Here is a 25135-nt window from a genome sequence, read left to right as displayed (position 1 = left end):
TCTCTGGAAAAAGTTATACCTGTTTTTCATCTGTCAACTCATATTATTATAACAGTTGCAAACTTACTGCCGAAAATCCCTTAAAAGTTATGGTAGATGAACCAAATTTTGCATGAAGATTTTAGAATCCATCATTATTACAAATCAAAACAATCCATTAAAAAAAATATATATACCTACGAAATAATGGTATTTTTTTATGGAGGGGCAAATTTTAGGATATGCACAAAGAAGATTCTTGTTCATCTTAGGAATAAGTGCTAATAGGCTAATTTTTTCATTTTAATCTTTGTTTGGATATTCTTTAACTACCCTCAAAAATCTAAAAAAAATCTCATGTCCGCAAGTCCTAATTTTCTTGGTTTAAAAATAAGGTGCAGATTTTAAAAAATTAATAAGAAAAGTTTAAATTTTTATATGTATACCAACATAAGCGACATGATTTAAAGGTATTTTTTAACACTAATTCCAACAAAACTCACAAACAAGTCAACCTGACCATCCCTGAAAAGTAATGCACCTTATTCATGTTGATCTGACACAAATATCTGAAGTGTAGTTTTCCAATTTTTTAAAATCTGCACCTTATTTTCAAACCAAGAAAATTAGGACTTGCGGACATGAGATTTTTTTTAGATTTTTGAGGGTAGTTAAAGAATATCCAAACAAAGATTAAAATGAAAAAATTAGCCTATTAGCACTTATTCCTAAGATGAACAAGAATCTTCTTTAGTGCATATCCTAAAATTTGCCCCTCCATCAAAAGATACCATTATTTCGTAGGTATATATATTTTTTGTAATGGATTGTTTTCATTTTTAATAATGATGGATTCTAAAATCTTCATGCAAAATTTGGTTCATCTACCATAACTTTAAAGGGTTTTTCGGCAGTAAGTTTGCAACTGTTATAATAATATGAGTTGACAGATGAAAAACAGGTATAACTTTTTCCAGAGACGTCAGATTGTCTTGATTTTAGATTTTTTGGAATCAGCATTAAAAAATACCTTGAAATCATGTATCATATGTGTATATAATACCATAGCCTATTTTTGCTAATTTTGAAAATCTCCATTTCGCGATTTGACCTTGAAATCGCGACAAGCGGACATGAGATTTTTCTAGACTTTTGAGATATGTTATAGAATGGCAAAAGGAAGATATTGAGCAAAAAAAATGTCTACTAACATTCATTCCGAGATTTACCCCTTTTTTCTCCTTATTTGACTGTATTATCAGTTAAAATTGAAAACATTTCAGAATGTGTATAAATCTACATACATAAATTTAAAAAAATTCAAATCAAAGATTTCAAATAGTTTTTATCGTAAGAAAAAATCCCACCTATTATCATTTCATAAACGTGTACCACATGAGATTAAAACTAACCGTCACATTGATCATTTATTCCGCGGAAACCTCAAACCCATATTTTGATGTGGATTTTTAGAAGTTTCATTCCATTACTTTATTATTTTAATACAAAATAAATACAAATAGATATACAAAAAGAGAGAACTTTATTCACTTATATAAAACGTATGGATTAAACATATAAATGATTTCGTTTTTTTTTTAACTAAATGCATCATATATGCAAACTAGTTGCTATTTTCGGGGATAATGCTTCTAATAAAATTACTTAAAATTATACCGTTAAGTGCACTTAATTTCGACATCTGTTAGGATTATTTTTTCGTTTTACTTTTTTTTTAATGTTCAGATCCGGCCGTAATAATTATTTATTTATTGCTTTTTTTTCTAGGAAGATAATATTTTTGTTTGAATTTATAATTTCGATGATGTATTTTTTACATGAAATTTCTTTGATGGATCTTTGGCCATATCTAATAAAGTTTGAGCTGGTTTGAATGGTGCTCCATACAAATCGGCATACGATAACATTTTATTGACTAATTTTGATGCTGAATATTGATCAACCCAACGGAATGGACCGCCGGTAAATGGAGGGAATCCCAAACCAAATACAGCACCGATATCACCTTCCAATGGACTATCGAGAATTTTCTCTTCCAAACAGAGAACAGCTTCGTTGACAAAACGTGAAACCATTCGCAATTGCATGTCTTCAACGCTAGTAGCTCCCTTCGGGGTAAGGGAATATTTTTGTTTGACAATTTCCAAAGCCGCTTGATTGACTTCACGACTACCCTTGGATTTGCCTTCGTACAAAAATACACCTTTGCCAGATTTGCGTCCCATAAATCCAGCTTTGACAAGATCTTGCATTACTTCAAGATTGCCTCCACTGAAACGGTCACCAAATGCCTTGAAAATTAAAGTAAAAAAGATTAGTAACTGAATCGAGATAAACTTTTGTCCCTATACCTTTGATAAGTCTACAGCAATATGGGATCCAACATCAATACCAACTTCATCAGCTAAAGTTGCAGCGCCAACAGGGAATCCAAATGTTTTGCTCATTTTGTCCAAATCCTTTGGATCAACACCTTCTTGCAAGAGCCTGAAATTTTCATTGTTTTTTTTTTTTTCAAAAATCAAATTTTCTAATAATTTGCCTCCTACCTAATAGCTTCTGAAAGCATAGTGGCTAAAATTCGAGTTGTATAGAATCCAGGACCATCGCCAACAGTAATGACAACTTTGCCTTGTTTCAAGCCCACAGCCACAGCAGCAGCTGCTGTGTCCTTAGAAGTTCCTGGATGTGTGATGATTTCCAACAATTGCATCTTGTCCACTGGCGAGAAATAATGCATACCAACTACTTTGTCTGGTCGAGAACTACCTGCAGCTATTTTAGTGATTGGAATTGCACTTGTGTTGGTGGCAATGATACAATGCTTTGGTACGACGGCTTCTAATTCCTTGATAACTTTGTGTTTAATGTTAATGTCTTCGAAAACAGCTTCAATAACAATGTCGGAATTTTTGAAGGCATCATAAGACAAAGTTGGTGTTAAATTGGCCAAAATTTGGTCCCTGCCTAAAGCTGAAATGCGTTTTCGCTTAACAGCAGTTTCTAGACCTTTTTGTACTTGTCCAACACCTCTCGATAGTCCGGCATCATTTGTGTCTTTCATAACAACTTGGTAGCCTTTGTCAACAGATACCTGAACAATACCAGCTCCCATTAAACCGGCTCCTAGTACTCCAACATTTTGGATTTTACGTTCGGGAGCTCCAAATCGATTCTTTTTGCACTCTGTTTGACCGCGGAAAAGTCCAATTAGACCCTTTGATTCTGGAGTCATTGCCAACTCTCCGAATCCCTTCCTTTCGGCTTCGTAACCTGCTTCTGATCCAGCTTCTACTCCTTTTTTAATCACATCAATAATCTAAAAATAAACCAAATAGAGAGTTGATTTTAAAACCTGTTATTAAGTAAATTCTCGTCAAAAATAGATGTTAGTTTTTCTGGGGTAGAACTAATCTCAAAAAGTGATTATGTATTTTCATAATTATGGATGCTTCCTGGGCTAAAATATCAAATCTGTCCATTTGTTAAGACTTGTAATGAAATTCTCTCAAAACATGCTATATAGGTCCGTTTGGGTACAAAACAAAAAAATGTTAATATTTTCAGCACCAATCTCTCATCAGAGAGATCGTCCTAATAAATTTAACTAAAAGAGTTTCTAGTGGCTGAAATATAAGTTTTGTGAACAGAAGCTTCCGGAAGCACTCAGAAGCCTTCTAAAACCGTTTTATTGGCATAAAATGACAGCCAGAACGCTTCTCAGAAGATAAATTCTCTTCTCGATTTCAAATCAAAATTCACTTAAGAAACATTAATAACTGAATAGGCATGTGTTTTATTGGCACAAACATAACTGATTGATGGAACGCATCTCAGAAGAAAGTTTCGCGTTATGTCGCATTGTGTCGCGTTGTGTCGCATTGTGTCGCATTGTGTCGCATTGTGTCGCATTGTGTCGCGTTGTGTCGCGATGTGTCGCATTGTGTCGCGATGTGTCGCATTGTGTCGCGATGTGTCGCATTGTGTCGCAATGTGTCGCGATGTGTCGCATTGTGTCGCGTTGTGTCGCGTTGTGTCGCATTGTGTCGCGTTGTGTCGCATTGTGTAGCATTGTGTCGCGTTGTGTCGCATTGTGTCGCGTTGTGTCGCGTTGTGTCGCGATGTGTCGCATTGTGTCGCGATGTGTCGCATTGTGTCGCGATGTGTCGCATTGTGTCGCATTGTGTCGCATTGTGTCGCGTTGTGTCGCATTGTGTCGCGTTGTGTCGCATTGTGTCGCGTTGTGTCGCATTGTGTAGCATTGTGTCGCGATGTGTCGCATTGTGTCGCATTGTGTCGCATTGTGTCGCGTTGTGTCGCATTGTGTCGCGTTGTGTCGCGTTGTGTCGCGATGTGTCGCATTGTGTCGCGATGTGTCGCATTGTGTCGCGATGTGTCGCATTGTGTCGCGTTGTTTCGCATTGTGTCGCAGTGTGTCGCATTGTGTCGAGTTGTGTCGCATTGTGTCGCGTTGTGTCGCATTGTGTCGCGTTGTTTCGCATTGTGTCGCGATGTGTCGCATTGTGTCGCATTGTGTCGCGATGTGTCGCATTGTGTCGCTTTGTGTTGCATAGTGTCGCATTGTGTCGCGTTGTGTCGCATTGTGTCGCGTTGTGTCGCATTGTGTCGCGTTGTGTCGCGTTGTGTCGCATTGTGTCGCGTTATTTCGCATTGTGTCGCGATGTGTCGCATTGTGTCGCATTGTGTCGCATTGTGTCGCATTGTGTCGCATTGTGTCGCATTGTGTCGCGTTGTGTCGCATTGTGTCGCGTTGTGTCGCATTGTGTCGCATTGTGTCGCGATGTGTCGCATTGTGTCGCATTGTGTCGCATTGTGTCGCGTTGTGTCGCATTGTGTCACGTTGTGTCGCGTTGTGTCGCGATGTGTCGCATTGTGTCGCGATGTGTCGCATTGTGTCGCATTGTGTCGCGATGTGTCGCATTGTGTCGCGATGTGTCGCATTGTGTCGCGTTGTGTCGCATTGTGTTGCGTTGTGTCACGTTGTGTCGCGATGTGTCGCATTGTGTCGCATTGTGTCGCATTGTGTCGCGTTGTGTCGCATTGTGTAGCATTGTGTCGCGTTGTGTCGCATTGTGTCGCGTTGTGTCGCGTTGTGTCGCGATGTGTCGCATTGTGTGGCGATGTGTTGCATTGTGTCGCGATGTGTCGCATTGTGTCGCATTGTGTCGCATTGTGTCGCGTTGTGTCGCATTGTGTCGCGTTGTGTCGCATTGTGTCGCGTTGTGTCGCATTGTGTAGCATTGTGTCGCGATGTGTCGCATTGTGTCGCATTGTGTCGCGTTGTTTCGCATTGTGTCGCGATGTGTCGCATTGTGTCGCGTTGTGTCGCGATGTGTCGCATTGTGTCGCGATGTGTCGCATTGTGTCGCGATGTATCGCATTGTGTCGCGATGTGTCGCATTGTGTCGCGTTGTGTCGCATTGTGTCGCATTGTGTCGCGTTGTGTCGCATTGTGTCGCGTTGTGTCGCATTGTGTCGCGTTATTTCGCTTTGTGTCGCGATGTGTCGCATTGTGTCGCGATGTGTCGCATTGTGTCGCTTTGTGTCGCATTGTGTCGCATTGTGTCGCATTGTGTCGCGTTGTGTCGCATTGTGTCGCGTTGTGTCGCATTGTGTCGCATTGTGTCGCGATGTGTCGCATTGTGTCGCATTGTGTCGCATTGTGTCGCATTGTGTCGCGTTGTGTCGCATTGTGTCGCGTTGTGTCGCGTTGTGTCGCATTGTGTCGCGTTGTGTCGCGATGTGTCGCATTGTGTCGCGATGTGTCGCATTGTGTCGCATTGTGTCGCGTTGTTTCGCATTGTGTCGCGATGTGTCGCATTGTGTCGCATTGTGTCGCGATGTGTCGCATTGTGTCGCGTTGTGTCGAACAAAATATGTTATCGTGAATCTCCAGTTTAACTTTGGAATCTATTGTGCAATCCTGAATCTCTCTTGGAAGAGTACAAAATTAACAGCTAAATCGCTCTGGAAATTCAATGCCGATACCCATTATTATTTCGAGAAACACTTTTCATGATATTTTTCGTTCGGGAAAATATTCCCAGGGTCTTGGGAAATGGTCAAATATAGAAATAATATAGGTAATTTGCAATCTAACAGTTTTAATTTTTACATTATTCGAAAGGTAATAAAATTACTTTTAAAACAGATATATTTACTAATACAAAATCCTTCCCCTTCAGTTAATTTTAAACTTAAGTAATAAGCATTAAGAATTAATCATATTAAATTTTGCTTCAAAATAAAACTTACCTTAAGAGGAGCTGGGTAGAGTCCACCGGACATCTTCATAACCTGTCCACGTGCCTTTTCGAAAATCTTATTTTTAACAAAGTCAATGCTCAAGGCAAAGTTCATTAATTTGTCAGTCAGTCCTTTCTTCTCTCTGTCAACCTAGAAATCAACGATTATTCAGGACTGTTAAGCTTTTCTCTTCAAGAGCTAAATATAACTTACCTTTATTTTACCACTGGCAATATCTTTAGCAATTTGAATGGCAACTTTCTCCAAATATTCAATTGTAGTGGCCTCTGCAGGCTTAAGACCTGGACCAAGTGGATTAACCAAAAGATCTACAATTCCCAATTTCTTGGCACGATCAGCTTTAACAGCTCTTCCAGTCAATTCCATATCCAATGCTGTTGGCACAGATGCGAGTTTTGGCAAACGTACAGTACCACCTCCACCAGGCAATAAACCAAGCATAACCTCTGGCAAAGCCAAAGAAGTCTTTTTGTCTTTGGTGGCAATACGATAATGACAAGCTAGAGCCAATTCCAAACCACCACCCAAACAGACACCATTGATAGCAGCAATAATTGGTTTGCGGCTGCGTTCGATATTACCAAACATCAATTGAGCACCATGTGAAATTTTTGTAGCTTCTTCAACAGTTTGGACTTTTTCCAACCAACCAATATCTGCACCGGCAATAAAGCAACCCGGTTTGCCAGAGATTAGAACTGCAGAGTTTACACTGGAATTTGTCTCCAGGTCTTTCAGAATTCCTTCGAATTCAGCGCTAATCTCTTGACCTAAAGAGTTAACTTTGACATTTGGCGAATCAATTGTGACAACCATAACACCATCGACAATTTTGGTCGAAAGGTGCTTATTTGCTGCTGCTGCAGCTGACATCATTCTAGTCATAGCGGGAACTATAATAAAAGAGAAGGAAATTGTATTTATTTCAATTTGTTAATGTGAATAATACTTATACATAAATGGACAATATGTACTTAAAATCTTATTAATTACTCTAAGCTATAGAAAAATATAGTTTTGAAATTAATGCATTTAAAATTATCATTTACAGAATCGATACAAAAGTAAAATTTATTGAATATCCCTATCAATTGATTGAGAGGGCTATTTGCACCAGAGTTCGATCTCCTAAAAATAAGACACAATTGTTGGCGTAATCTTATACTTGTTCGACTATAACTGAAATTTAATCGACTTAGAACCAGGCTTTTCCAAATTGGCCTACTTATCGGAAATTGGGCTTTTTTTTGCCGAAATTGCAGACAACATTTTCAGTATGACGCCCAATCTTTACTGGGCTATTTATAGCCCAAATCTAATATTGGGCGATATATTTTTTTCATACAAATAAATTAAATACATGTTAAAATAAACGTTCCCTTGAAACGGAAGAAAAATGGAATAGTCTAGTCACACTCTTTTTGACTGTAATTCGGGTTTTCCTTCGAAATTTTAAAAAATTTTAAAAATTTTGAAGAAAATTGGCTTTTAATGGAAAAAAATATTTCGAATGAATTTGTTTTGGGGAATTTGCTGTATTTAGTCGCTCAAGACAATCCTGCAAAAACTTTTTAACTTTCAATGACGACGAGAATGGCAATGATTAAAATTTGATGAGGATAGCATTTTTTGTAATTTAATTATGTTAAATTTGATACTATCTCATATTTTTTTTTATAAACAAAAAACTTGGTTTAATTTTTCGTTGTTTTTTTTTTTAAATAAAAAATTAATTAAATTTTTCTTTATAAGTAGCCCAACTTATTGGGGACGCCTAAACGAATTGGTTCGAACACGTATTACGAAATTACACTATAAAGCTTAGTCGGTAGCAAGAACTTTTTATGGTGATTTTAATGATTTTTAATGTGCTGAATTTCGTACAGTTTTGTTCTATCACGTCTTGTTTATGAGCTACAGATACTCATAAATATTTTCACTATAAAATCTCAAAAACTAATTATTATTGAAGTTATGTATTTTCGATGTGTAATCGAAAAAATACATTTTTCCTTAATAATGTTGCTTTTGAAAATCCAAATCAGAAATCGCAAACTTGAATTTGGATCAAAAAAAACCATTCATTATGATATGTACTAAGATTTTGAGATATCATAAATTTCTTTTTCGAATATCTTTGAGAGAAAAATTTATTTTGAAAAAAAAGTAAATACATAATATTTAGGACGATAAAATATTGCGTTTTGAGATTGCATAAAAAGATTTGTAAAAAAATATTTTAAGGTGGTGTAATTCGACGCAGCAGAAGCATGGACCTCAACGAAGGCGGATGAAAACATCCTAGATTGTTTCGAAAGAAAAGTTCTTCGTGCGTTTTTTAGTCCTGTATGCATTGATGGTGATTGAAGAAAAAGATATAACAGCGAACTGTACGGGTTGTAAAAGGACACTAACCTAGCCAAGAGAGTAAAAGTGCAGCGCCTGAGTTGGCTTAGTCAACCCAGTGGAGGAAGACCTTGTCTGAGGTGGCGCAACCAAGTGGAACAGGACCTCAATCCACTTGGATTGTAGCCGCCTTACGGCGTATGGTCACCCTAAGTAAGTAAGTAAGTAATTCGACGCCAAATATACGTTTTTGAGCTGTTAATATTCAAGTACAGTCGACTCCCTCTAAGTCGAACTTCCTCTAAGTCGAATTTCCCTCTAAGTCAAACTTTTTCACCATTTTTAATGAACAATTTTGAAGAAAAAATATTAAATAAATCCCTCTAACTCGAATTTCCCTCTAACCCGAACCGATTTTCCAGTCCCGTGAAAGTTCGACTTAGAGGGAGTCGATTGTATTTCCAAAACGTGACTTGCCAGTGAAATTTTGACTTCAGATTCTGACTCAGCACACAAAAATCCTTTAGGAAATTATGCTTAAGTTCTAGCACTATTATCGTTGTCGACCAGTGTAATTTAGCTATAGGTCGGTAGTTCATTATTTCGTTTTTAGGACCTTTCTTTTTTGTGCACAGGAATAATGAATGCAATTTCCAGATACACGTAAGGAAAAAGCGAACACATAGCGAACACATAATAGAGTTTAAGTGAGATAAATTCACCTCAGCAGAAGAAAAGTAAAAAGTATTCTCTGAAAAGGAAAATATAGACCAGGGTCGATCATTTTTGAAACCAAAAAAAATCATAGTAGAATGAAACCCATTGGAAAAGGAGGTGAATATGATGAAAATTAAAGGAAAAATAAATTACGGGCGAGCCGAGTTCGGGAAGTGGGTGGGTTGAGTTTTTAATGGTAAAAAATGGTGTATCTCGATTTTCGGCAAAACTACAAGTCCTATAGAAAAAAGTTGTATGACAAAGTTGTAGGTAATAAAAAGATCTACAACTTTTGTATCAAAAATTTTTTTGCATAACCTCAAAATTTATGTGAAAAATTAAAAAAAACGAGTTTTTGGTTTTTTATTTTTATCTTTTTCAAAAACATAAAATTTTTCTACGAAATTTGGTGAAAACTTACCTTATTATATCCCAAATACACTGTAATTTATTTGATTTAAAATATTTATTTTTAACCTTTTTTTTGACTAAATACCAAAAAAACACCCTAATTTTCAATCGAAAATTCACGTGTCAAAATATCAGCTTTTTTCAAAAAATCGGTGGGTATTTTGTTCGTTAAAATCTCTACTTTCCAATAGTCTAAACAAAAATTTACATTAGTATACCATAGTACATGTTCTCGGTAAAAGCAAAAAGCTTGAATTCAAAAATTTTTTTATCATTATTTAAAATTTTAGACTATTTATTAAAATTTACACTTAAATTACTCAAGAACCGTAACATTAATCAATATTATATGAAATCCTACGTTTGTTGAGTGATTAAAGTGTAAATTTGAATAAATGGGCCAAAATTGTAAACAATGATAAAAAAAATTTTCGAATTCCAGCTTTTTTCATTTTTTGCATTTTACTAAAACATGTTCTATAGTATACTAATGTAAATTTTTTTTACACCATCAGAAAATAGACATTTTAATAAACGAAATGCCCACCGACTTTTTGAAAAAAGCTGATATTTTGACACGTGAATTTTCGATTGAAAATTAGGGTGTTTTTTTGGTATTAAGTCAAAATAAGGTGAACAAATTAATATTTTAAATAAATTACAGTGTATTTGGGACAAAAAAAATTTTTGTTTTTGAAAAAGATAAAAATAAAAAACCAAAAACTCGTTTTTTTGAATTTTTCACATAAATTTTGAGGTTATGCACAAAAATTGTTGATACAAAAGTTGTAGATCTTTTTATTACCTACAACTTTGCCATACAACTTTTTTCTATAGGATTTGTAGTTTTGCCGAAAATCGAGATATACCATTTTTTACCATTAAAAACTCAATCCACCCACTTCCCGAACTCGGCTCGCCCGTAATTTATTTTTCCTTTAATTTTCATCATATTTACCTCCTTTTCCAATGGGTTTCATCCTACTATGATTTTTTTGTACTTTTTAATGTTTTTGAAGGCATCGGCACTGGTCTAATAGTTTATTTCATGAATTCTATCGATTTTTATTGAGTTCATTGGAAATTCGCATAAATTTACAGATTCTGAAAAATTCCTACAGACAAAAAATAGTTACTTTTCCAATCAAGAAAGATTACTCAATAAATTTGCCTTTTCATAGAATTTCTGTTATGATGTGAAAAGGGCAAAGTCCACACTTTTCATGATACTGCCTCATTGTGACTTAATTCCACGTAAATCATAAATAATTGGTTAATTGATCAATAGTTTCAAATTGGAAATCATAATTTTGTACTTTTTAAACTTACTTTGAATTAGTTTATTCGATAGAATTGGAGTTTTTGTCACTTTATTAAGTGCACCTAAAATTCGGGAAGCCGACATTTTAATTTTTGTGAAATTCAACTTTCGAACTTTGTGTTGCAACCAAAAAAAAATTAAATAGATTTTGAATTTTTTATTAACTTAATAGATTGATTGGTTTTATGATTATGCAAATTCTTATCGATATTATAAAATTCACTGGAATATTAGGCAGTGGACAAAAATATGAAAAACCGAAAGAATTAACTTGTTGCAAATCCTCCTGTTCTGCTGGTGCTGTCTGCCTTTTGATTTCACTTGACTTTTCTAGGTTCAGTTCGGTGATGTTCGATTCAAACAGCTCGGACTAGCGAAAAAGGCGAATTGAAATGTCAAAAAAAAATAGAGCGAAAATTTACAGAATAGTAAGTGAATACAGACTGCTTGTTTTTCAAAGAACTAGACTTTTATGACGAATTCATTTAAACCAGATATGTTCAGATATGTTTTTTTTTTACAACCGGTCTTAAGTGGACAAAAAAAACGCACCTTAGCCCGGAAATTTCTCTGGGCTTAACTTTTTGAAAAGTTTTAAATCTGGGGTCGAACTACGGCAAACATACGTTAACGTATTGACGCTTTATGTCTCTATCATTTTTTTTCTGATTAAATAGAGAGACCAATATATAAATATAACTATAGTCAAAACAATACCCTGCAAACCAAACCTCTCAGTAGTACGTATGCCGTAGTTCGAGCCCTGTGCTACCAAACTAATTTTTTTCATAAATAAGGCTTTTCCACTTCTTTCTCATTGATCAATCTCCACTCTGATGAAGAGGTAAACAAACATTTTTTTCCAATGCTAATCACAACAAAAATGCTATTTTTGAGTACAAGAAACGTTTTTGTTTGAATCTTCACCAGCCCCGAACTGACATTCGGTGGAAGTTCCCCATATTGATTAGAATTTTTTTACAAACGTGAAAACTGACATTTGGAATGACAAAATGTATTAAACTAGTTTTGCTAGCATACATTTTGTAAGTGAATATTTTCAAACTCATTTTGTGACAGTTTTTCCAACCACAAAATCAAAAATAATGATGCAAAAAGCTTATTTTTTGGTTTAAAAAAAAAAACAATTTTTGTATTTTTTTCAGAAAACAAATAGAGCTAAAAGGAAATAAAACATTTTTACTTTTGTAAATTTCCCACTTTTTCACTTTTTAGGTCATTGTAGTTATGGCTTAAAAATAATGAAAAAAAAGAAGTATCATAGGGGCCTTAAGCCCAGTAAAACATATATTTTAAATATTAACTAAATTTTGATTTGGTATTACTTTTTTAACTGCGCCACCTACAGATTAATAGCAAAAACATTTTCTGACAGCTTACAAATGTCAATTTTCATAACTGCACTCCTCGCTGCATTTTTTGCATAATAAAATAAAATATAATCAAATCGACATTGGCATTGCAGAAGGTAAACTTTTTTTTATTGCGGCCGGCTTGCGATTATTTTGTCTCTCTTCTAAGCTCCAAACGCCTATTTACTATTCAACTTTCGATTGAATTAAATAAAACATAGAAAATTTCCATCAATATTCAAATAAAATATCAATTTATTAGAAATTTGCTCAACAAAATTCCCAGGGACTAAAAAAGGTAAGTGTTTTTTTTTTTCCTTGATGAACCTTTTTTTTTAGCTGCCCTTGACACGCCTTATTGATTTTATTCTTCTTTTTTTTTTTCTCTCCTCCCCATAATTTATACTCTTCCACAATTTTAATATCGAAACATCCAGATTGTATTCTCGCATTCATCAAAAAAGAAAAAAAATGGACAAACGATATTTAGACAATCCATTTGCCGACTATAAAGATGGTCAACAGATTGAATACGACGAGGAGCATGTAAAAAACTTAATTTGTACTTATGTCGATGCTATTTTAGAATCCACCCAACCGGGTAGTGAAAATGATGATCATCGAGGTGATTTGTATGTTGGAAATTCAGGTAAGACACCTTTTTTTTTTTAAATATATAAAAAGAAGTCTCCTCAAATTGACTTTTATATTTTCAAATAAATTTGTATCTATTGTAGGCTTTTTTATTTTATTTTTATCTTTTATTTTTGGCGCTACGTATCAAAAATGGTTATTCTCTTCATCAGTCCTTTAAATAAAAATGTTAAATAACATTGTGTGACAAAAACAAGGTTTAAAAATATACGCAGTCAGAGACCTATCACGTTTTGTAGAGCTAGATGCACCAATTACAAAACGTTATTTGAAAACTCCGTAACACCCCCAAAATCTGGAGTTTTTCACCTTCACCCATTGAAAAAAATCTAGCTTCGTCAAATTTGTACCCTTTTTTGATTTCTGTACAGTTTTGGATAGAAGAAATTTAAATGTATAAAACATGTTGCATGGTTAAACCACCTTCAATTTATAAGCTGACAAAGTTCAAAAATTTAATTTTTTTTCGTCATTTACCCAACTTCTTCATCAATTTAACCCTCTACTGCATGAATTATGATCGAAGTGATATAAAAATTTTTTTTACATTTTTTTAGCTTTATTAGGAGTTGAAAAAAGGTATTACATACAAATTTTTATTTTTTTACATATATATAAATTTTTGGAAACATAAACCATATATGGGTTAGTATGCAGCAAGGTGATTTCCAGCAAAAAATTAATAACCCATATATGGTTTAGTATGCATTCAAGTATGTTTTGTAAAGTATTTTTTGTATTTACAATGGACTTTTCTTATTCATGGAATTTATTCAAACTCGTTCTTTTATCATTGTAGCAGAAGAACACATTCCATTTTCTACACATTGTGTACGTCTTCAGTCCGCAAATTTGACATATTGGCGTTTTTTTTGCCATTCAGGGATATGGTCGATGTTTCCAATTGGCACTGAATTCAACGACTTTTGCCCTTGGTTGTTGTGAGTGAATTGAAGTTTCGGGATAAGATGGGGATGCACTTCCGTGACTTGTATAACACCCTCCCCTTTGTTTTGTTCCATCTCTGCTTTGATCACCTGCCAAAGTTGAAGGTCGTACTCTTTTTCGTGACATTGTAGGTTTTAATGATTTGCATATAAGTGCTCGGAGATGGCTTGTTTGATGTTAAAAGGAGCCAGAATCTGAAGCTAGATCATCATCTCTTCGAAAGCCATCACGAGTTATAGCATTTACACACTTATTTTTTCTATAGAAAGTCTTCGAACTCATTTTACAAAAGAAATAAAAATCCCACAAAAATCAGTAATGAATGTCGCGAACGCATGATAACCCATATATGGTGTTTTGGAAATAATGCCAAAAAAAGACAAAAATTATTATAAAAACAAAAAACAAACTTCGTAAACATATAAAAGTATAATAAATACATACGAAACTTATTTTTAATTAGATGCAACTTACTTGTTTATTATAAAAAAACACCGGAAAAGTACACACTTTTATTCACTGATTTGCACTTTACACATGCTCTTGAAACAATGAGTTTATTTCAGAATCACGACTCTCTTACTGATAATAAAAACCGATTTATTATAAAAAAATAGACGTAGTTTTATTATAGTTTTTTCTTTTTGCCATTTGGTGCAATATAACGGAAATAAATCGATATGAAATCGATAAACCATATACGGGTTGGTATGCGGTAGAGGGTTAAAGTGTATACACATAGTCCAAAAAGTCTCCGTACAGCTACAATTTTTTTAAATTAACGCTAAATTAACGGGTTAACGTAGAAAACAAGCAGTGGCGTATCCAGAAAAAATTTTGTAGGGGGCTGGAAATTTTTCAAAAATTTTTTAGAATGTGCGAAAAAATGTTCATTTCTTTTTATTAATCTTTGATCGAGAGTTAAACGCTGTGCTGCGGTACTGAAAGTGGTCTAGTAGCATTATACTGCTCTCGACAGATTCATACTACTGTCTCTTCCATTCACATTCAGAGTACCTAGTGTTTTTTTTTTCAAAGTTCTTGTTTACACAAACAGCAAGGAGTTGAGTCATCCTTAAAAAAAAAACTCTTTATTTCGTTCGAACTTTGTCATGTGTTGAATCCAAAACTATTTACAGATTTGTTCCTATCACGTCAAGAGTTTTTGGGCTATACTCATCAATATTTTCGTTATATACGCCCATGTTCCGCAATTCGAACGAAAGTGAATTCAAATCACTTTTCAATTTCACGCGAAATGAAATATCAATATTCTTCATTTCGACCGATTTTGAAAAGTTCGAAATTGCTTCTAACTGTCAAAACTGAAAAATCTTCCATTTTTATTTTGTTTCTAAAGTGAAATTACTGCAATTGCAAATTCATTGAAAAAGGCCCCCAAATTAACGAACAGAAATATAGTGAATTGAATTCGATTAGAAAATCTAAATGAGTGAAAAAATGCAGAACACCTATTTCACTTTCGGCAAGTGAATACGCAAAAAGTGAAATGCAGAACGTGAAAGTCTCAAAAACTAGTTTTGAATGAAATTCTTTTTGATGTTTAATACGACATATATATGTTTTTTTTGTAATATGTTGCTCTTTAATCCAAATCGGAAGCGCAAGCTGCAATTTTCTTAAAGAAACCTGTTGGCCACTTAGATTTTGAGATATCAAAAATTTCTATTTCCAATATCTTTGAGATATATAAAAACCATTCATTACTTTGAAAAAAAAAAAAAAAAATCAAGGTTTTGAGATATGTATCATTAATTTCTTTTTCCAATATCTTTGAGAAAAAAATAATACCTTTACGACGTTTTAACATGGCGTCTTGCAAGTGCATAATTAGCTTCGCAAAAAAAAAATTTAACGAAGATGTAATTCAACGTCAAATGTACCAACAAAAAACACGTTTTTGACCTGTTAATATTCAAGTATTTCAAAAACGTGATGTGCCAGTGAAATTTTGGCTTCGAATTCGGACTCTGCACACAAAAAGTAGGGTTTGGCTTACGAGTAAGCTCATTTTTCGTTACCGACCAGTGTTATTTAAAAACAACTGCAACACTTACTGTTATAAATGATATCATTTCCGAAAGGCAGAATTATACATTTAATTTTAATTTAATTTTTAAATATAATATAAATACATATTTCAAACATTTGTTTTTGAAATAATCGATTTCAAAGTTAAAAATATATAAAAAAAAATATTGAATGAAACAAAAAATCTAATTGCATACTATTTTTGTTCAGGCTGTGAATTTTAGTACAAAATTGATTAATGCAGAAAACTGCCTCAATTGATTCCTTATCGAACAATAAAAACTATATGTTTCTATGCCTCCTAGTTTTTGAGAAAATTGAAAAATAATAAAACTACTTTTTTAGCAAACTTTTCTTTTTTCAATTTTTTTTTTTTTGTTTTTTACTTTTCAATCTTCTCAAAAACTAGGAGGTGATCAAAAATTTGTCGGATTGTAGATCTGTTCGTTTTTAAAAACACCTATGAATCCTCAAAATGTGTTCGAATACGGAATTCGGAACAGCTAAAATTTGAAAACGGGACAAAATAGAATTCGAATGGAAATCCGAACAGCCGTTGAACAAAAATGTTGTTAACAGAAGATCAGACTGCCATGCCAAAAATCATAAATCATTTTTCTTTCAACAAATATTAGCTAAATTTTATTTTCCTCGTGATCCAGATCAGATTATTGTTATTATTAGCTTTACAACAAGAGCAGGATTTTGTTTTTTTTTTTTTTTTTTATTGTTTCGTCTGATCTGGATTAAGAGGAAAATAAAACACAGCTATTGTTTATATTTTGTAAGTTTCCAAGTTTGTTATTTATAAATAACAAAAATAAAAGATACAAATAAAATAAAAATGACTTTAAGCCTACAATAAAAAAATTTATTTTAAGAAAAATCACCTAAATTATAAAAGAACTTCTATATTTTCTCTAAAAGGAATTGCTTACATGTTTTGGCGCCTCTCGCGATCCACCAAATGCAATGATTTATATCCAGCATTAGATCACGCCCAAACTTTTATCCGTAGTGCCAAGGCAAATGCCAATCGTTACAAAAAACGACCCAGCGAACGTTATGCCTTTTTATGTGGAAATGCTGGCATCTATGCTGTGTCGGCTGTAATTTCCAAAGATCTCAATAAGACTGAAGATTATGAAAGTGATGTGACGAACTTTCGGAACGGCCTTGCACCGGCCAAAGAGTTTGTCTTTACCAAACATGGTTGTGACGAAGTCCTCGTTGGCAGGGCTGGCTACTTGAGTGGCTGTTATTGGCTGAATGATGTGCTACAACCCAAACCAATTGCGGATGAGGAAATTATATCGATTTGCGAAATAATGATTACCAGTGGGAGGGAATATGCCAAACAAAATAACACCCCATTGCCTTTGATGTATCAATATCATGGAACTGAGTATTTGGGAGCGGCACATGGCCTTTGTGCTATATTGCATATGTTGATTGAAAGTCCTGGGTTTAGTTGTGAGAGTTTTCGATTACCTCGATCGGATTTGTTGGATATCAAAAAGTCGATTGATTACTTTTTGAGTTTGCAAGATGCGGAAGGTAATTTCCCAGTGGCTTTGGAAGATTTGAAGACTGGCAGGGATAAAAGATTGGTGCATTGGTGTCATGGAGCACCTGGAGCTGTGTACTTACTTGCAAGGGCTTACTTGGTCTATCGGGAGGATAAGTACTTGAGTGCAATTCGACTTGCTGCCGATTTGGTGTGGAATAAGGGATTTTTGCGTAAAGGTCCTGGTATATGTCATGGAGTTGCTGGCAATGGTTATGTATTTTTGTTACTCTATCGTCTGACCAAAGAAGATAAATTTCTTTATCGAGCTGTGAAATTTATGGAATTATTGACGAATTCTGATTTTAAAGATCGAGCGAGAATACCTGATCGACCGCATAGTTTATATGAAGGTGTTGCTGGAACTGTTTGCTATTTGATAGATCTTTTAGAACCGACTAAAGCACATTTTCCATTTATGGATATATTTCATCAAAAGTGACATATTTTATAAGAAAAACACAAAACAAAAACATCATATCATACCATGAGAGAAGTAAGCTTGCTTACTATTTCTTCTTATAACTTTAATTAATCATCTAATTAAAATTATTATTATATATTACAGGCTTAAATTATATATACTCTGAGAGTTTTCAAAAAAAAATTATTATAAATAACATACATAAAAACACCCAACAAAACCCACACATTCATAAGTCTGATTGTTTTTAAACTAAATTTTAATCTATTAATCTAATTTTAAAAATTGTGTTTTTATTTTTTTTCTTCTATTTTGTTGTCTTTTTTTTTGTTTTTAGCGTCAACTTGTACGGTGGGTTATTTTGCAAATCTAATGGAACTTTGGCCCTTATGCATAAAAAATAGTAAATACTAGCAATATGAAATTAATAAGTATAAACTAGGTTTGCTATGCACAAAATGTGGATACAAAAGTTCATACTTACAATTTTTCAAGTAAAAGCATTTACTATTTTTTATGCATATCAACCTTTGTTCAGAATTTAAAGTCGACGTAGAAAGCCCTCAAAACCGTACAAAATTAGACAAACGTACTGTATTAACAAAACGTACTGAATTAATTTGGCAATAAGATTGTACAAATAAAACTGAGAGAACTTTCTTTTAGGTTTCCTTAAAAATCCGATTGGCTACCATTAAGTTTCATAAAGCTAAAGTGATATTGAGAAGCCATCGCTTAATGAAACTGTCTTCTATATCGAAGCTAGAACCATTCCTATTCAATATTTACACATCAGTCCTGCCACAAACAAAATTCGTACAGTAATTCCTGTTTGCAGGCCCAAATCTAAGTCAGACGACTTTGAGAGTTTTATAAGCCAGCGGCTTCAAAATCAACTCAGGTAAATCAGAACTTATATGTATGTTTCAGACGTCTACGACACCTCCGAAGATGGTACCGGAAATTGAAGATAACCCTTTCCACACAAATATCAGAAAAAATATCGTCATATTCATCCACTTATGCTGAAAAAACGAACTCAGTCAAAAAACAAAGGTAGAAGAAGTATATTTACAGTGCTCAAGGCAAAGAAATTTTGGGTGATAACATGAGGAAAAAGTATTGTTAAGAAGTTTTAAACGACCAGTTTTCTAGGTCTAATTTGAAAAGCCCCGATGCATCATATGAGTCACCGAAGAGTTCCGATTCAAAGTTTGTATCCTCTGTAAAAGCTACTTGCGACCCTCGACTTGACTATCATAAGAAGAAGAAAGTCGGAGAAAAAATGGAGGTCTGGGAAATAACAGCGTTTGTTTTGATGGTTTCAGTCTTGAGCCCAACAATGACTTGTATTGAACAGTCCGCATGGTAATTTCTAATCCAACGACTGCTTAAATCGATCTTTCACAACTGTTTGGTTATTTCTTTAGAGACCTTCTTTCTACTGGTATAATATTTTCCATTTTTTTATTAACGACGTTTGAGATATACCTGAATAAAAGGATAAACATCCGTTATTAGTTAAGAAAAAAGAAAATATTGCGCCTTTAACCTGCCAAACCTCGAATAATGAAATCTTGTCAATGTACGAGTGCGAAAAAGGATTCGTCTCATCGAATCATGTACGCTTTCGCATAAAAATGGTGTCATGATATCAAAAAGCAGAGTAGTATTGCCAGCAAACTACCGTACGAGAAGGTTAGCTCTCCAGAGAGTGTTAACAGAGGGAGTGTCATTGGGCACTTTCAGGAAACATTAGGGACTAAATAATTTTTTAGTCAATGTAATATTCTGAACGTAAATTTAGGTAGATGAGTAAATCGAAACTTGACTAAATATTTAGTCCCTAACGTTTTTGAACCTGCCCATTGAAGGCAAACGTTGGAACCGTGGACCAAAAATGTTTACAACCTATGGGTCAACATAGTATTTTTTGTCTTAAATTTGTATTATGCAAAAATTTGGTTCTTCGAATATGGGCGTTGTTGACGTTTCTAAATTGTTTGAACTTTTTCCGGCTTACTTCTTTGAAATCCAACAACATTGAATATTGGTCTGGAGAGAAATGGGAACCGCTTAAGCTCGAAAAAACGAACATTCTCGTATATATTGTCCATTTCCTTATTCCGGGCAAAAAGTAGTACTTCCAAAGTAACAAATGTAATCAAGTATTAAATCTATGATTACTTGTTCGTTTAGCACTAACATAAAATCTTGAACAATTTACAATATGTATGAAAGATGAAGATGCTTCGTATAACAGAAAAAGCAAAAAAAAATAGCGAATAAGAAGAAAGAAAGCCCCAGAAAGCCTCCGCTTTAAAATTATCGTCTTTAACAAAATATAGCACGATCGACTTAGCTGGTACGACGATGTTCAAAAAAGCCATCAGAACTCAGTTCAAAAAGCTAAAGCATACGACATTGCAACACTCGCAGATGCATTATATAACCTCGCTTTCCTGGAGACATCCGGACTGACTGGCGATACCAACATTAATTGATTTCTGTGAAGGGGGACATTCTCCCTTACTGATTGTCCGACTTCGGCCAATAGTACGAATGCGGTATTTTCTATTTTGTTATCGGGAAGGGTATAGAGAACATTGTAAAGGTTTAATTTATCTAATATCAGAAAAGTAGAATACCCCAAAAATCACGAAACTTCAGATTCATCAGGAACGTCAATAATGCCCCATTTTAATTAAAGATCGCACATCTTCCAAAAAAGACTCGAAGCTTCCAAATATTATAAAGGATAGGGAAAGTCCTTTAGATTTGCAAAATAACTCCAACAGTGCCTGGTCTTGTTTGTTAGCGCCCATCTTCTCGTGCATACATAGTAGAACGATTTTTTTCTTTTAAATTTTTGTTTGTTTGTTTTGTCTTTAATTTTACAAATAGTTTGTACATTATTCTAAATTTTTAAATAAATTATTATTCTAAACATAAATGAGATTAAATTATTTTAACTTCTATTGTACTACTCTATTCTTCTACTATAATACTATTGCTACACATTGTGTCCATAGTAAGCTGCTGTTGCATTGACAACATTCGGAATCTGATGATGATGATGGTGATGGTGGTGATGATAGCCATCATAAGAAGAATAACCTTGACCTTGACTGCCAGTCGATGAATATCCAGAATCATGATGGACGTTAGTCGCCGAAGAAAGTGAGCTATTATCAAAATAACCCAAGACTCCATAATTCGAAGTGTTATCATAAAAACTGCCACTATTTACGAAAGGATTTATATCATATTCATAAAGAATTGTATCATTTCGTGGCAGTTGTTGTAGTTGTTTTTCGCCTTTTAATTCCGTAACAGCAGTTGTTCTATGACAATAGAGATCATCTATGGAATTATTATTACCATATGAGGAATGTTTTTCCAATAATTCCTGTTTACTATCGATAGTTTTGATTTGAGAATAATTTATAAATTCTGGTTGCTGTTGCTGGTGATTTGAAGTAAGTACAGAAGTTGGTTCTTGAAAGCCGCCTCCTGTTAATGGTGGTGGCTTAAAATTCGAACTATCAGGATTCATACTAATTGCATTGCAATTGTTATTATTGTTATTGTTGTTAATACTATGTATTGGGCGGAAAGCTAATTGACTATCACTATATGGTATTGTTGTGGATGGATTGTCCATAATACTGCTGCTGTTGGAACATATTAGAGGTGTTGTTGGAGAAGGCTTTAGCACTGAAGGCTGATGATGATGAGAATGATGATGATTGTATTCATATTGGTAGTCACAATTTGAATTTATCGACGGATATGATGTTCCTGATGATGTTACACTATTTGGTCGATGATGATCTGTGGGAATGTCATAGTGATAAATATTGGCATGTGTTGGTGATGATGAAGAGATCGGTTGGACATATGAAGTTGGATAGATGCTACTAGTTGTTGTAGTTGGACAGGCACATGGCATGTGGTTGGAACATTTTCCACATACTGAAAAATATGAAAACAAAAATTAAAACCAAAATAGGTAGGTATTAGTTTAGATTCGAATATTAAAATAAACTAATTAAGTTTATAACCTAACAACCGAGATTATAGGTTCAAGTCTCATAACAGAATTCAAAGGTTTGGTCGGATCTAAAATCTAAAAAAACATGCATAAAATGCCGGTCTGTTATTTTTACACATTCGGAAGACCTCAAAATTATGAATCCTACCAATAGAACTCAAGATGTAAGATGAATTAAATTAGAATGGGTGATTGGGTCGATCTTATACTTTGAAATTGCATTGTTATTAACAAACTCTTTATGAAAATTAAATAAAAATATATTAAATTCTTGTTTAACAGTTGCTTCTTTTTAAAAAACTAAAAAAAAAAGGTGGTATGACATTTCGAAGTCTTAACAACAAAATAAAGGTTTCTTGAAGTGGATTGATTGGATTCAAAAAAAAAATTGAAGGATTTTTTTCGTAGGGGCTATTTTTGAGAAAGTTATAGATTTTTGAGGTAAGTTATAGAATTTATAAACAAAGACATGTTGTAGGTATTTGAAAAAAATTGGATTATTTATTGGATTTACATTAGACCGGAGCGGCATTGTTTTGGGAAAAAAAAAACAATTGAAAAATAAAAACATACACCCCGCAAAAGTTGCATTGGGTCCAAAAAAGTATTAAAAGTTTTTTTTTTAAATGACCGCTAGGAGTCGCCTACTAGCATTGAAAATTGAAAAAAAAAAAAAAACAGAACAAAATGGCTTTTAACTGTTTTTTTTTTTAACTTTCTTGCACGTCTGGTTGCTGAATAATTGCAATCGATTTTTGTTTTCCATTCGGAAGCAGATATTTTTGGATCAAGGTCTCGAAACTAGATTTGGTTAACAGATATGAGGTCACAATGAATAGGCCTATCCTATTAATAAATTATGGATTTATTCTTCTTTAAAAAGCGCCCATTGGTTATTTCTCATTGCAAATGAAACCTTAAAAAAATAAGCCTAGAAAATAAACGATAAATCAATTTTTTTTATCACTTTAAACATTTATTTTTATTTATTTATTTTTTTAATTAAGTTTCTTAATTTATTTTATATACATAATCGTCTTTAGTACCATCTCTGCATTGAACAAAAAAAAAATAAAAAAAAAAACAAGGAAATACAAGGAAACATACATTTTTGCATTGCAATGCGAGACCCCTAGAGGTGGGAAAAAATAAAAAATTGTTTAAGGAATATACACTGAGGGAAAAAATAAATTGAAGTTGAAACGTCTTTGTTTCAAAGATGAACTACTTCGATTTATGTGACTTTAAGATACGAAACCATCAAAAATTAACCTTTTTTCCACGTTGATTTTAAAATTTTCATCTTCAACGCAAAATCATTCCGAATAATAGTTAAATCAATGTGGTTTTTATTGATTTTACGTTGTTTTATGGTGGCTTTTCTCTCAGTGTATGCAACTTTTGCGGGGTATAATTTTGAATTTCCTGAAAATAAAATTTCGCTTCGCTCTAAATTCACATTGATAATTTGCTATATCTTGAAAACCAATGTAAGCATTCAAGTGACAAAAAGAAAAAATTAGTGGGTCACTGTGGCGTATGCGTAACATATCGTTTCATTGACAAACTTTGACATTAGAATATCTCTTATAATGCAAACACTTTTCTTTTTGTTTGAATCAAAATTCAAAATAGAACTGAACTGTTGACAAAAAATGCTTACCGTTTTTTTTATTTTAATACAGTTGCAATTATTCAGAGGCTTGTGGAAATCGCCATAAAAAACAACGTCGGTGTTTTTAGTTCGTCTTCGTTTGGAACTCGGAAGGCTTCGAAAACCTCCAAAATTCAGTTTGACAGTAAAATAAAACTGGAAAGTAGCATATAAAGATAAGGTTTTTATAACACTGAATGTGCATTTTAGAATCTTTCCTTTTTTCTTGTCGTGAAGTGAAGTTGCAATATGTATTTATTTATGGCTGCTATACGATTTTAATTACCAAAAATTACATTAATTACCAACAATATTCATGACTCAATTTACACCAGCCAAAATTGACCCATATAAACCCTGCATAACAAATCGCGACCTAGTGTAATGACATGACCGTGAAGTTGGGTACAAGTTGTGCTTTTACCAATAACACGGTTTCCGGTTTCTCGACAAAATCATTTTTTTTTTTGTTCTATTTTTATTTAAAATTCTTTTGTTAAAATAAAAAGTTTGTGAGTTTCTTACCACTAAATTGATAAATATCCATCGTAGGTGGCTGCATTATCTGATTGTGAGTATGATTAAAGCCCTTCTATAAATAAAATGAATTTAAAAAAAAACAAAATTTAATACAAAGTCGAATCTATGAGTTTAAAAACGGTAAATTAGCTTACATTTTCCTTAAGTATAGTCTCCTTGTTCAAATAATGATTACTCATCCTTTTGCTACCTCCCACTCCTCGTCCAATTGTTGACATCCTACCAAAAGCCCTCTTCGACACTGTTGAATTCTTCGGATCAGGTCGCGGATGATCATGAACACCTTTTGCTTGAAAAAATATCGCATTTCCCGAATGACGCCAAAAATGCGTCACCGGATACCCACAATGTCCCCGACATGGTTTGATTTCCAATCTTCCACCATGGCAATTCTTATTCGGACATAGTTTTCCTTCTTGTTTTCGTCGAGCTTTATCACATATAGCTGGACGAAGATTAACTTTGCTACCATTCGATAAAACACAATCTTTCGAGCACACAAATACCCCCAAACAACTTTTCTTCAATATATTGACATTGTGATTGTTTGTGTTGCGCATTGCCCAGCCGGAAATGTGTTTTTTTGCTTCTTCATTTGTTATGGAATAAACCAGACGGACATGGCCATCGGTCCATTCGCAGAACTCATCAAATTCACCATCACACACTTGTGGTACAATGGCGTCATTGATGTCCCATTCTTTTTTATTGTTCATAGCGTAATGAGTTCTATAAATAAATAAAAAAAAAATAGAAAAAATGTTAAAATTTAGATGACAAAAATAT

At 33.7% G+C, this 25135-nt stretch overlaps 4 protein-coding genes across 4 annotated transcripts in view; 2 read left to right on the top strand and 2 right to left on the bottom strand.

Annotated features, from left to right (window-relative positions):
• Positions 1-1505: 1505 nt before the first annotated feature.
• LOC129913290 (trifunctional enzyme subunit alpha, mitochondrial) lies at positions 1506-11421 on the bottom strand. The gene is made up of 6 exons (XM_055991878.1): positions 11092-11421; positions 6481-7181; positions 6277-6417; positions 2550-3319; positions 2352-2487; positions 1506-2291 (listed from the first exon to the last, which is right to left on the bottom strand). Exons 1-6 carry the CDS (start codon positions 11165-11167, stop codon positions 1791-1793), a joined length of 2325 nt encoding a protein of 774 aa, XP_055847853.1. The 5' UTR covers positions 11168-11421; the 3' UTR covers positions 1506-1790.
• A 1121-nt stretch (positions 11422-12542) lies between these two features.
• LOC129913293 (lanC-like protein 3 homolog) lies at positions 12543-18879 on the top strand. The gene is made up of 3 exons (XM_055991881.1): positions 12543-12754; positions 12894-13105; positions 17038-18879. The coding sequence occupies exons 2-3, from the start codon at positions 12928-12930 to the stop codon at positions 18117-18119; spliced, it is 1260 nt and encodes a 419-aa protein (XP_055847856.1). The 5' UTR covers positions 12543-12754; positions 12894-12927; the 3' UTR covers positions 18120-18879.
• A 1800-nt stretch (positions 18880-20679) lies between these two features.
• LOC129913292 (transcription factor glial cells missing 2) lies at positions 20680-25100 on the bottom strand. The gene is made up of 3 exons (XM_055991880.1): positions 24484-25100; positions 24335-24401; positions 20680-22076 (listed from the first exon to the last, which is right to left on the bottom strand). The coding sequence occupies exons 1-3, from the start codon at positions 25063-25065 to the stop codon at positions 21115-21117; spliced, it is 1611 nt and encodes a 536-aa protein (XP_055847855.1). The 5' UTR covers positions 25066-25100; the 3' UTR covers positions 20680-21114.
• LOC129913291 (meiotic recombination protein W68) overlaps positions 24274-25135 on the top strand; it is a 44613-nt gene continuing 43751 nt past the window's right edge. Inside the window, exon 1 of the mRNA XM_055991879.1 lies at positions 24274-24380. The gene's annotated coding sequence lies outside the window, so the exon portion shown is untranslated. The remainder of the gene's footprint in view (positions 24381-25135) is intronic.

The sequence above is a fragment of the Episyrphus balteatus genome, chromosome 3 (genome assembly GCF_945859705.1).
Source record: "Episyrphus balteatus chromosome 3, idEpiBalt1.1, whole genome shotgun sequence".
NCBI classification, from domain to species: Eukaryota; Metazoa; Arthropoda; class Insecta; order Diptera; family Syrphidae; genus Episyrphus; species Episyrphus balteatus.
Note: the sequence above shows the minus strand (reverse complement) of the source record. Positions and strands in the feature narration are given on the sequence as shown.

Excerpts from the sequence above, each read along its gene's own strand:
- LOC129913290 (XM_055991878.1), bottom strand. The coding sequence starts at position 11,167 with ATGTCGGCTTCCCGAATTTTAGGTGCACTTAATAAAGTGACAAAAACT. Across the intron at positions 6,418-6,480 it reads TTGCCAGTGGTAAAATAAAG|GTTGACAGAGAGAAGAAAGG; the intron begins GTAAGTTATATT and ends GTTGATTTCTAG. Across the intron at positions 2,488-2,549 it reads ATGCTTTCAGAAGCTATTAG|GCTCTTGCAAGAAGGTGTTG; the intron begins GTAGGAGGCAAA and ends TGAAAATTTCAG.
- LOC129913293 (XM_055991881.1), top strand. The coding sequence starts at position 12,928 with ATGGACAAACGATATTTAGACAATCCATTTGCCGACTATAAAGATGGT. Across the intron at positions 13,106-17,037 it reads TTTGTATGTTGGAAATTCAG|GAATTGCTTACATGTTTTGG; the intron begins GTAAGACACCTT and ends TTTCTCTAAAAG.
- LOC129913292 (XM_055991880.1), bottom strand. The coding sequence starts at position 25,065 with ATGAACAATAAAAAAGAATGGGACATCAATGACGCCATTGTACCACAA. Across the intron at positions 24,402-24,483 it reads AGACTATACTTAAGGAAAAT|AAGGGCTTTAATCATACTCA; the intron begins GTAAGCTAATTT and ends TTTTATTTATAG. Across the intron at positions 22,077-24,334 it reads GGATATTTATCAATTTAGTG|TATGTGGAAAATGTTCCAAC; the intron begins GTAAGAAACTCA and ends CATATTTTTCAG.